Genomic DNA, 12,707 nt, shown 5'->3' with positions numbered 1-12,707 from the left:
GCTGGATCAACTGGCTTTGCTCGGGTGGGAGATTATATAGCACAGTGGTTCCCAGCCCATGGCCCAGGGGCCAAAAGTGGCCCAGGGGGTCTTTCAAAGTAGCCCGTGGCTCCCCTCTTGCTGGCTGCAGAAGGGAGCCACTGCCTAAGGACCCAGGCGTTGCCACGTGGCTACAAGACCGGTGCTGGCTCCTTGCTGCACCCAAGGGGACGGGAGATCAGCGCTTTCCTCCCCCTGGCTGTAGCTGGGAGCATGGCAAAGCGCTCCATCTGGGTCCCTAGCCGCTGGGGTCCCTGCTGGAGCCAGAGGGGGGGCAGCACTGATCTCCCACCCCCTGGCGGCAGAAGGGAGCTGCTGCCTAGGGACGCAGGTGGAGCTCATGGGGCTACGGGACACATGCGGTTTCCCTGCTACAGCCAGGGGGACGGGAGATCAGCAGGGAGGCAGCCTCCTCCCTGAACTGCTTCTGTCCGGCTGCAGTGGGGGACGAGGGAGGCTGTTGGCGGAGCAGCCAGGACCCCCACCCCCCATGCTTGAGGAGGGGCAGGACTCTAAAAATCAGTGCCTTCCGGTTAGCTGCCAGGCCCGGTGCTACAGTGTGTGGTGACAGTCACTCGTCTACACGAGTGCTTTGTCTGTGAGCGTGTGATGTCCTGTGAGTCATGCAGCTGTAAAATAGTGACCGTAAAAATGAGCCCAGCAGCATCAAATGTTTCCTTTAGCGAGGCGGTGATTTGCAGCCCTGGACAGGGCGTATGTCAGTACATGGTCTGTGAGCTGGCGGACGGGTGGCCCTGCAGGCTTGTAAAAATGATATTTCTGGCCCTCGAGGCAAAAAGGAGAACCCCTGATCTAGGGGCCAGCCACTGGTTTTCAGCTGACATCATGTCTCTGGAAGGCACTGACATGGATGTTTTGATTGGAACCACGTCCCCTCCCTCGCCCCAGAAGCGATGGCTAAAAGGGCAGAGTCAGCAGTGAATAATGCAGCAGCAACCTGTAACCAGATCCATGCCTAGAGCCTGGCCGAGACATGCCCCACGGGGAGAGGTGGCCGGCACCCCCCAAACATACGCAAGCCCAAAGGGCATCTTCCGATCTGCACGCCCAGTGAGAGAAACGGAGAGGGGAACCGGGAGGCTGAGTTTCAAAGTGCCCTGGCAAAACCAGGTGGGAGCCCTTTGCAAAGGAAGCAGAAGGAGGGTTGCTTTCCCCAGTGCCACCTGGAATGACTGCGGAGCAGGCGTTGGAATCTCAGGTTCTCAGGCCCTCATCCAATATTCATGCAGGGAGGGTATCAGCTCTCAGCCGCTGCCGGCTTCCCATCTGCGCTGCCCAGCCGGCTCTGTTCCGCTCCCCTCTTGGTCCGGGGAGGGGGGTGGCTTAACCTTTGTTGAATGCAGCAAAGCGCCAGTGGCAGGTGGGAGCGGAGAACTGGCAGGGGAGCCCCTCCTCATCCGCCCCCCCAAATCGACCCCCGTGCGCCCCAGGAAACTCAGCACGGCGTGAGGCTCGGAGGCTGGTTTTGTAACCCCCGCACCCTCAGACTTGGGCTCTGGCAGGGATGGTTGCCCCCCGGCACAGGTAGAGCCGCCGTCACACGCTCTAGCAGCCAGGTAGGCGCTTTCCTGTCTCTGCTGATCTTTCGGGGAAAGCTGGACTCCAGACTGGCAGATGGTGAAGGTGGAACCTGGCCATGCATGGAAACGGGGGGGGGGGAAGGCATTTGCTATCTCCCACTTTACCTTGATCTGAAAGGGTGGCAGGTGGGACCTGCAGAGATGGGAGGGTGGGGGGCAGGTGGGGGGAGCTAAATAGAGTGCTCTCTGTCCAACGAAAGCCCCGTGCGTTTCTGTCTTTGGCAGCCAGGAAGCTGTGCGCCCGTCCTGGATGCGTCTCACCCTCTCTCTCATTCACTCTTTGTTTTTTCCTCTGGAACATAGGAATTTTTCTAGCTTTTCCCAGTTGCTGCGTGGCCGGTGCTTTGCTGGGTCCTCGCACACAGCCTTTAAAAACCAGGAAACACTGAAAGAAGGGGAAATGGCCTGGTTTGTTATGGGGAATGCAATAGAGGGCCCAGGTGTCCTGATTTTATAGGGACCATCCTGATATTCGGGGATTAGTCTTATATAGGCGCCTATCACTCTCCACCCCCCGTCCCGATTTTTCACACTGGCCATCTGGTCATCCTAGCACGGAATGAGTGGGGACAGGATGCACGTTGGTGGCAGGTCCTAGCCCTGAGCAGCTATCTTCATGGGGGAAGCCTCATGTTCCCATAAACCCCACTCTACACAGGTCAGCCAGGGCTGGGAATCCTCCTCTGGGATGGGCTAGAAAAGCACGTCCTGCTGTGAGCAGGGGGTGGGACTAGGTACCTCCTGAGGTCCCTTCAACCCTCATCTGCTAGAAGTCTCCGGTTAGCGAGCTTACGGCAGGACACCTGCGTTGGAGCCCCACTGGCAGCTGATCTCTGTCCTGAGTGGCTGGGTGACAGGCAGACCGCTGGAGAGAGTTGCAGGAGTTCCCTAGGGAATGCTGAAGGCAATGGCGGGGCAAGGCTGCTGATCTTCCTGAGCTGGAGAGCCAGTGCCGGGAGGCGGAAAAGGGCTCGGAGACCAGCAGAGGAGTGTGGGGCAATCGCGGCTGACAACACGGGGGGCTCTGGGTCGTCCTCCCTTGAAGTATTCAGTAAAGCACTTGAGCCTGTCCTTACCTTCAACCACCCACTTCAATCTGTCCCCACTCAGCAAAGGGCGTAAGACAGTTCTTAACTGTACGCGCGTGCTTAACGGGTCTGCTCGGAGGGGTTAGCTCTGTGTTACCAGCTGGGTGGAATGGGGGCCGTGACTCCCAGTTATGTCACTGGAACAAGTCCGTCCTTTGCGGATAGACAGACAGAGCTGTATGCATGCTTTAGGAGCACTGGTTTCTTCTCTGAGTAGCCCATCCACCAGTCCTGCAACGCCGCCCACCACCCTCCCACACACACGAGGGGCCTTCCTTTTGTTCCCAAAATTAAAAGGAACCTTAATATTTAATAACATCGCTTTGGAGGCTTTTCATTATGTGCTCATCAGCTGCCAATAAACTGCTTTTGTGTACCACCCCTGGGCGTCAGGTGGATTTCGGGTTTTTAGAGACTAATTAAAAAGAAGAATGTTTAATTACGTCGGGAGGAATAAATCGCAGTCCTGGCGAAACGCTGTAATCTGCTAAAGTCCTCCAGCTGCCGGATGAGAACGTACTGTCACAGAGAATAAGGTTCTTAAAGCAAAAGCTATTTACAGGCTGAATAACAGAAGTGTGTTGTTAAAAAGAGCTCACTATAAATTATAAACTGCTTTTCAACTCTGCTCTTTCCCCAATCCCCTCAACACCAACTCTCATCCGGCAGCAGAGTAATAGCAAAGAGAAATCTGCCCTTTGATTGTACTTCTTTTTTACATCACTTTAGTCCCACTGAAACCCTGCATTTAAGTGGTTCATTCCTATCGCACAGGGGTGAATTTCACTCAGCGGGAACGTACGCGTTATCCAGTGAATCTTTTTTATCCCGCTCCTCATTGCTGTGGATGTGTTTGTGACCCACAAACATATTCCTACTCATAGATTAGCAAACAAACTTCAGCTGTTGGGTTGTTCACAAGTAGTTCACTCTACACCTGCAACTTTTGCTCTTTGGTTTTTCTGCCACGTGGCATCGTTTCTGCTTCTCAAGGACTGGCGAAGAGCGAATTGTGCTCTCTCTGGTCCGGATTTCCAACTGAATCATTTTTCAAGTGAAAAATTCACAAAACTTTCCAGATTCTGTAATATTTTCACCAGGACAGCTGGTGACCATCCAGGACCAACAGCAGATAATATGATTCCACAAATAATAGCGAGCCTCCGGTTATAGCTGGATGAATAATGGATTTTTCAGTTCAATGGCAATGCTGAAAAATTGGGGAAAAAATTGTTTTGGGTAGAAGAGAGGTGAATTTTTTAAAAACATTTTTGGCAAATCAAAGTAAAAAAGATGGTTTTGTGTCAAATTAAATGGGTTTTTTCCTACCCAAAATTAAATGTTTCATTTCCATTTCAAGCACTCTTTAATTTTTCTAATTTTTTAAAGTTATGTTAAATTTCTAAGCCAAAAGCTGTTTCAAATTGAAACATTTCATTTTGAAAATGTTGAAATGTGACGTTTGGATTTTTGGGAAGTTTGTGGAGGAGGAGGCAGGTGTGTTGAAATGAACAATTGGGTGAAATCAACAGGAATTTGTGAAATCTTTCAGAATTTTTCAGCTACATAATTTTGGTTGAAAAATTTCATCTAGCTCTTCCAATTCAGATAACCATGAATCGAAAGTGCAAAAATTACTTATAATCAATTGTCATACTACTCCACAAGCTCTGTATATTTATTATGCCATCCTGTGAGATCAACCCAATCTGAGGTGCTAAAGTTGTCAGTGGATTAAAGATTTATATTAACCCTGCATACCAAGTTCTGTTCATCTTGGGAGGCAGTATATTAAATTATTGTTACATCAAACTAGTGTATTATTCTGAACTGGTCTATGTGGGTATTATCAGAGTTGCACAAAACCCACAAAATGTTTTCCATGACTACCCATTGGCTGGGTTTCAAACCCACTTGGTACCTAGCTTTGCCTTGGTTGTATGCTGTAGTTTTAAATCTGATGGCAAAGCTCCCCATTTTTAATGCCATTAGAAATCAGCAAGTGTTGATTAAAGATTCTAGCCCGTGTTTTTACTGGCAGGAATGTTGGTGGGTGTGGCGAGTTTTCAGTGACTATTAACAGCAAGTGAAATTTTGAACCCATAAAGCAGAATATTTATGCCAGAAGCCTGAGACACTTTCATCAATCAGGCAACCTAAAAGATACCATCTGATCTGTACGTCCAATCCAAAGTAATCAACACACATTGGCTTTCAGGGGCCAGATCCCCAGTTGATGTAAATTACCGTCGCTCCACTGAAGCGAACGGAGCGTGGACAATTTACACCAGCGGAGGAGCCGATCCCAGATGTTGTATGTTTGCAGTGAGCTGCCGGCCAGCACTTTGCAGGCCACGTCTTTGTGCTCAAAATTATTCAGCATGAAAATTCCCCCAGTGCAGAAACCAAGCACAACTGACGTGAGATGTTAATGGTGCCTAGGATTTGTGCTGGTCCTCAGTGCCTAGAAATCCACCCCCACTCAGCTGTGGCGGTTAGGAAGCTTATGGGGTAAAAAGTCACATTGCTGAAAGAGCAAGCGTGTGTCGCACCTACCAATTTGGGGTGTTTTAGCACCATTTCAGCCTGGTATTTTAGCCCTAGTTTGAGGGTATTCTGCCTCTACACTGGGGCAGGCTAGTTGATATTTAAGACTCAGAGTGGAATATTTAGCTGATATTTTCACCCGAGTTTGGGGTATGGTTATTTAGTGAGAGAGGCAGTGCGGCCTAGTGGCCAGAGCACCGGACTAGGAGTTAGGATACCTGGGTTCTATTCCCTGTTCTGTTATGAGCCCAATGGATGACCTGGGGCAAGTCATCTTACCACTCGGTGCCTTAGTTTCAGCATCTGTAAAATGGGGCTAATGATGCTGACTCCTTTGTAAAACACTTTGAGATCTAGGGCTGAAAATCTAAGTGGTGTTTGAGTGCCAGAGCAAAGCCTCTTAGCTGGCATCCTGGCCCTACGTTGGGGTAGGGTAACCTTTACAATGCTGCTTTGCCTAGAAATGCCCAGATAAAAAATACCTGCAACCGCCAGATTCAGTGAGTTCTGCCTTCTCCCCCTACTTCTTGCAGAGCCGGGAAAGGAGTCTTTTCCGCGATGAAGCTGGGCAAGACGCGTCCCCCGAAGGAGGACCCTCACCGAAAGCAAGGTACGTCTGGTGCAGAGCCTGCCTGCCGCTGGGCAAGAATACCCAAAAACCTGGGTGTCTTGCAAGTAAATAATGAGCTCGTGCTGTTCCATTGTTTCTTCATGTTGTACACTGAAGACCAGAAAAGAGAGGGAATGAGCTGTTTACAATTTTTTCATCGGTTTTTTTTTTTTCATTTTCAATTTTTCATCCAAACTAAACCCTGGTTTTCAGTGCTTTTTCTCTCCTCCTCCCCACCCCCCTACAAACACACACACACACACACACACACACTTTCTTCCCTCTGGAAAAGACAGGGTGGGGGAGATTTTCTTTCATTTTTGTTTCAAGTCAAATCAAACCTTTTTTTGTTTTTGTTTCAATGAACCTTTTTTTTCACGTGAGTGGAGCTATCAGTGGAGACAGAGCCAAAGAGGAGGGATTGGTCGGAAAGTTGAGACGTAAAAAGCTGTTACAAAGAAGAGGGAAGTAAACTGTTCTTGTTGACTTCTGAGGACAGGACAAGCAGCGATGGGCTTAAATTGCTGCAAGGGCGGTTCAGGCTGGACATTAGAAAAAACTTCCTAGCTGTCAGAGAAGTTGAGCACTGGAACCAATTGCCGAGGGAGGTGTTGGCCCTTGGAGGTTTTGAAGAACAGGTTGTTAGACAAACACCTGTCAGGGATGGTCTAGATAATGCTTGGTTCTGCCGGGAGTGCAGTGGACTGGACTAGACGACCTCGCAAGGTCCCTTCCAGTTCTAGGATTCTGTTAGGCATTTGGGGAGGGAAGGCGCTCTAGAAGTACGGCACCGACACCCGCCTCGGCAGATGCCCTGCCTTGCTATTCGGAACCGACGGGAAGCGAAGACAACGGGGCGTGTCCAGTGTTGATCTCTGGGCGGGATGCACCGGTAAGGGCAGGCTGTGCGTTCTCTTCCTGCCTGCTGCTGCACCCGGGCTGGAGGGGTAAGCACCCACGTGCGTGCAGCAGCAGTGCGGGGCAGATCCTGTCCCCAGTCCATCCATCACTCACATTCTGCTCTTGGCAGCGCAAGAAGGCGCTAGCAGGCTCATCCGGCCAATACACTCAGCGGGCAGAGGTGTCATTACCACGCAGCCTTGGTGCTGGCCGCTGAGAGGCCAGGAGAGGCGTGCGTTGTACCTGTGATTACAAGGCTGCTTCCCCTTGCACTGCTCTCATATCGAAATGCACCGGGCGGTAGTTACCGTGTCACTAGCGGGTCGAACGTTCGCAGATGAGCCAAGAGGGGGCTGGCCCACGATGGGGTTGGCGGCCTGCAACGCAGCCTCCTTTGCACAGTCCCTGTAGCACAGCGCCCCACCTTCTTCACGCCATGCCAAAGAGCTCGCCGGTGCCTTGTGTTTCATATCCCTCCCCGCACTGCACCGATGGTCCGTTCTGTCCTGACTCCCAGAACGGAGCAGAGCAAGCCCCGTCTAGCTTGGCTAAGTGACAGTTCAATGGAGACTTTCTTGTGAAAGCTATAAATCCACGGGAGGAGAATAGCTGAACCAGGTGCTACCTGGGGAGAATGACGTGGGATTGGGTAAAGGAAACTCAAGACAAACATCACGAGAAGCTTCATCACAGAGAGACTGATTGGTTCGGCTGTGGAACGGGATCCCGGGGAAATGGTGGAAGGAAGCCCCTCTGCAGGAGACATTTCAAACTAGACTGGGTAAGGCATGCACTTCACGGAACAAGCCTGGGGAAAATGGACTAGATGTTCCCCCACCTCTTGCCCTAGTCTGGTATTCCATCTTCTGCCGCATGCAAACAGACGAATGGGCTGTCTGGCTCAGCATCCTAACCCAGATTACACAGGCGCAGCCTGTATCTGCAGCCCATGAAGTCTGGTATCCTGTCTATAGCTGTGGCCAATGCCAGGTGCTTTGCCTGGGACTCCCTCCTGCCCCCCCATTGTACATCTAACCGAGCATCACTGAACCACAAAGGAAAATTCTTCCTGACCCGTCAAGTCCTGAATGATGGGATTTGCTGGCCTTTGGAATTGTTCTCCTGCCAGGCATGACTGCAGACACTCTGCTAATTTAAACGTTCGCTGATCCTTTGCTTTTTTTTAATCCTCCGAAGATGTTTGCCTCAATAACATCCTACAGCAGCAAATTTTGCAGGTTAATTATAGGCGGTGCTGATGCATACCTTCCTTTCCTTCTCTTTGAAAACTGCTGCCCGTAGTGTGATGTGGTGACCCTGACCTTTGCATTCTGGGATCGGATGAAGGGGAGTTACTGACGGGCCTTCACTGGGGCTTTCATTATTTAGCGCATTCTAGAGAGGGGAAGGAAAAGTCATTCTTTTGTCTGTTTGTATGCCTCCGTCAGATGAACCTGCCGTTCTGGAGACAGAAGACCTGGACCGGAAAGCCATGCGGCTCGGGGGAGGCCTGGACCCAGATACCATCTCACTGGCTTCGGTCACAGCCGTTACCACCAACGTGTCGAATAAGAGGTGAGGGCAGGGTGTGAGCCGATCCAAGCCCAGCAGTGACATATCGCAGGAACATGTGACACCATTTCCATGAGCTCTGGGGTTGAATATCGCTTAGATCCAGAGAGAGAGAGGGGCGGGAAGGGGACCAATAGATTTGCAAATATTTTGTCAAGGGCACCACGTTTGCAGTGGCCAGACGCTGCTGCTCATCTCTTTGTTTGCTGATGACCTGGTCTGTTCGTTCCCTCTGAAGCACCTGGCATTGGCTGCAGTCGGAAGACAGGACACCGGGCTAGACGGACCATTGGTCTGACCCAGTCTGGCCGTTCTTACGTCCTTATGATGACTGATTTTTTTCCCCCTTCAAAGGTCCAAGCCTGACATTAAAATGGAGCCCAGTGCTGGCCGGCCAATGGATTACCAAGTAAGTAGGGTTGCTGTGTCCCCTTTCCAGTCCTTCTCATACTCCTGGGGCTAGAGACTGGGGGGCAGAAGGCCCTGCTGGGAAGATTCAAAGCGAGAAAGGGAGGGGAGGAAGATACACCCTGAGAACATTTGTTCCAGGCCTTTCCTTTATATTTCTAACCGCACGGCTCACGCCAGCCAACCAGAGCGTGGAGAGCCGCCAAACCTGGCCAGTTTCCTCACCGGTCTCAGGGCAGTTGTGAAGTTCATTGAGCACATGCTGCAAAATGGGGCACGCCAGCTGCCATGGAAGGGCTCAGGATGCACATGCCCGGCGTTCTCCCGCAGGGAAGAGGAGACTCATCCAGGCAGCCTGGGAGAGGGTCCTTTGTTTGGGGGAGGGGCAAAGTTCCAGGCCCACCTGATGAGCTGAGCTGAGCACCCCATCCCATCCCACCCCATCCCAACGAGCGGCTAGCAGTTCACCTGGCGGAAAAGGATGATGCTCAGTGTTCTGTTTATTTACAAAGCGTATCTTTGTTTCTGGTTTTCCCAACCCGCTTGGGAGACTCCCCAGCCTGAAAGGACAGGACATAACATGATGAGGGGGCTGGAGCACAAGACTTATGAGGAGAGGCTGAGGGAACGAGGCTTGTTTAGTCTGCAAAAGAGAAGAGTGAGGGGGGATTTGATAGCAGCCTTTAACTACCTGAAAGGGGGTTCCAGGGAGGATGGAGCTAGGCTGTTCTCGGTGGTGGCAGATGACAGAACAAGGAGCAATGGTCTCAAGTTGCAGTGCGGGAGGTCTAGGTTGGATATTAAGAAAAAGTTTTTCCCTAGGTGGGTGGTGAAGCACTGGAATGGGTTACCCAGGGAGGTGGTGGAATCTCCATCCCTAGAGGTTTTTATGCCCAGCTTGACAAAGCCCTGGCTGGGATGGTTTAGTTGGGGTTAGTCCTGCTTTGAGCAGGGGGTGGGACTAGATACCTCCTGAGGTCCCTGCCAACCCTCATCTTCTGTGATACCAACAGGGCAGGAGGCTAGGGTCTGACACGGAGATCTTTGAAGCTGGCTACCGTTAGAGATAACGACAAGGAGACAGCTTTAGGGCCAGGGAACATGAGCCCTTCAATTAAAGATTATTGTGGGCGGGCCACGAAAACGTTATTTATTTCCCCTCTCACGGAAAGAGTCACCGCGCTGCATCTCATGACCTGCTTATGGGACAAAGGCCGGAGGTTATCACGGGGGCTATTTCCCCAGCCGCTGTGTTGAGCATAGGAGACGCAGGATTGGGACCCTCGAGGATTCTCCCTTGGGACCACCCACTCCAAACTGCCAGGCCCCTCGCACCCGCTGAATGAAAGGAGTAGGCCTGAGCTGGGAAGGGACTGAATCCACATGAGCCTGGGTTTCCATATTCTCCACATGGCTGGTAGAGGGCAGCAACGCCTGGTCTACCCACCTGTGGAATGCAACACTTCACCCGCCCACCTCGGAGCCTGGTCATTCTCAATGGCCCTTCTGAAGCAGCCCAGAAAGGGAAGCTTGTGCCAGGGAGTCCTGGGGAAGGTTGACTGTTGACTGCTCTCACATTCCAGCGACCATCCCCGTTTTGAGCCAATGCCGTAGTTACTTATTGGCTTGATGGCGCTCAGCGCCCTTTGCCAATAGCCAGGCTGCTGTCTGACGAGCCCTAAGGCATTTCGGTCAGAGCCGGTCAGGAGAAAGGGAAAGGGAGTGACACGCTTGGGCAGAGTTGGACTGGGTGAGCGTTCCCCCGAAGGGGAGCTCTGTGGGAGAATGCCCCATCGATGGGCACGGCCCCGGGAGGGCATCGCCGGCAGATTGCCAGTCCCATGTGGCAGCATCAGCACAAATGAAATTAGGCAAATGCAAGGGAGGCATCAACTGAAAAGCTTTGACTATAAACCGAACCAGATTGCGAGGCTAATGGGGAGGTCAGTCGTTAATGGCGTCATGGAAGCATCGTGGAGAAGAGAGGAAATGCAGCCTGCCGGTCCGTTCTGCACCAGTTACAAGGAAGAGATGGAAAGTGCAGGCTGGCCGGCTAGGAGATCACTGCGGTCCAGCAAGGGCATGAGAGCTTTGGTTTAGTCTGGATTGGAGAAGGGAGATCGCGAGGGTGTGGTGACATGGCTTAGTCTGGGAGGGTTCATCTTTGAGGTGCAGAAGAACCGGTGAGGGCAAAACGCAGCCACAGGGCACGCTAACTCTCAGCCGGTCCATTCCTCGTAACAAACTGGTTTTTGCTGAACACCTAAAAACTGTAGGAAATCAATTACGTTTGAGGAGCACAACCTGAAACGGTGCTTCTGAAAGTTGCAGGTGTCAGTCAGATTATAGAGAGAGGGTGTGAAAGAGAGGAGAAATTGTTAATAAGGGAGGCTGCTAATTAAGTGTCCTATGGGAACTGCATAGAGGTGATCTCAGTCCAGTTCTCACTGGGTCAGAGGCCGTTTCGTAGAGAACCAGACACCATTGGTGGTATCTCTCTTGGTGGGAGTCTCCAGGCTTGTTTACACACACACGCTGTATCAATTTAATTAAGCTTTGAAGTTAAACTGATGTAAGTCGACTCGTGCGACTATAATGGGTCCCCTAAACCCATGTGACCCAGGTGTGAACCAGAGGAGCGTGTCCACATGTTGCACCAGCCGAGCTAAATCACTTTAACTGCACACTTTTAGTTAAATGAAAGCAATTTCTGTAGGTGAGCCAGGCCTCAGAGGACAGGCCCTGGCCTGAAAGAGCTCGCGTCCATCAGCAGCAGGATGGTATGGGAGCTCTCCCTGCCTGGGTCCCCAGAGCTGTTCTTCTGGCATGTCCCCCCCCCAGCACTGAGCTCACATCAGGCGGGTAGGCCGGCGGGTACCGCGGAGATGTGACGAACCTGGCTCTCACAAAGGTGGGTGTCCGGACCTCCTCTCCCTAGGTGAGCATCACGGTCATTGAGGCCCGGCAGCTGGTGGGGCTGAACATGGACCCTGTGGTTTGCGTGGAGGTGGGGGAAGAGAAGAAATACACATCCATGAAGGAGTCGACCAACTGCCCCTACTACAACGAGGTGAGCCGGCCCTGCCCCGGACCCTGCCCCGGGCTCTGCACGCCGAAACACACCTTGGCCGTGGGTGGATGCGGAGACTCTTTTGAGCTGGGTGTTTGCCTTCTCGCCTCGGGGTTAGCAGAAGATCAGGGTGGGATCTTGCCCCTCATAGTCACAGGGATACCTCGGTATTGCACTGGCGTCCCGGCCTCATCCCCCTCCTTCCCCCCCCGAAGCCTGGGGTTTGGATGTGTCAAGGTGGAATCTGACCAGCTTTTTCTCAGGCCAGAGAAATGCTGCATTGCTGCCCAGTGGGCCAAAGACTTGGGATTAAATGCCCCTGTGGTACTACTCCCCGGGCGTGGCTGGGCTAGCTGCCTGGGGCAAGTAAGACCGTGGGACCTGCCCCACGTTCCAGCAGAACACTGGCTCTTCAGAGCATGCCAGCGCTAAGGAAAATGGCTTGCTTGATTGCGGTCTTTCCAGCTTAATGATTCAGCGTCTGACCCAAAGTTCGTCCACCCTGAACATACTTGTCCTTGCGTCAGAGATGGGTCTGATAGTGCCCGGGACTTGGGCAGTTACGCCCCAGCTGGAGCAGGAGTCAGAGCTCAGTGTCGGGATCCTAGCAAAGGCAGTCAGGACCACGGGTCAGAGCAGGGTCAAACCAGAGGCTGGGAGTAGCGGAGAAGTTCATAGTCCGGTTCCAGGCCAGGGGCGGCACCCAGCATCAGAGCCTGGTAGGTTTCAGGCTCCGGGTCAGGAGGTGAAGTCCAAATCAACCCAGGAGTAGGAACGGTCCTGGAAGCTACAGGACATCCACACTGTTGTGTGGACGCATCCCAGACCACCCCTGGGTGGTCCTTATATAGGGCAGGGAGCCAATCAGGAGC

The 12,707-nt window shown here is 52.3% G+C and overlaps 1 protein-coding gene across 2 annotated transcripts in view; it reads left to right on the top strand.

Moving 5' to 3' along the window:
• OTOF (otoferlin) overlaps positions 1–12,707 on the top strand; it is a 164,264-nt gene that overhangs the window by 93,778 nt on the left and 57,779 nt on the right. For both annotated transcript variants that reach the window (XM_067558464.1, XM_067558463.1), the window contains 4 exons: positions 5,809–5,885; positions 8,234–8,360; positions 8,712–8,766; positions 11,704–11,835. In XM_067558464.1, the coding sequence (XP_067414565.1) occupies positions 5,809–5,885; positions 8,234–8,360; positions 8,712–8,766; positions 11,704–11,835 (391 nt within the window). The remainder of the gene's footprint in view (positions 1–5,808; positions 5,886–8,233; positions 8,361–8,711; positions 8,767–11,703; positions 11,836–12,707) is intronic.

The sequence above is a fragment of the Emydura macquarii genome, unplaced genomic scaffold, assembly GCF_026122565.2.
Source record: "Emydura macquarii macquarii isolate MOO-44397 ecotype Brisbane River unplaced genomic scaffold, CSIRO-AGI_Emac_v2 contig_2076, whole genome shotgun sequence".
Classification (NCBI taxonomy): Eukaryota; Metazoa; Chordata; order Testudines; family Chelidae; genus Emydura; species Emydura macquarii.
The sequence above is the reverse complement of the archived record's forward strand: the minus strand, read 5'-3'. Positions and strand labels throughout refer to the sequence as shown.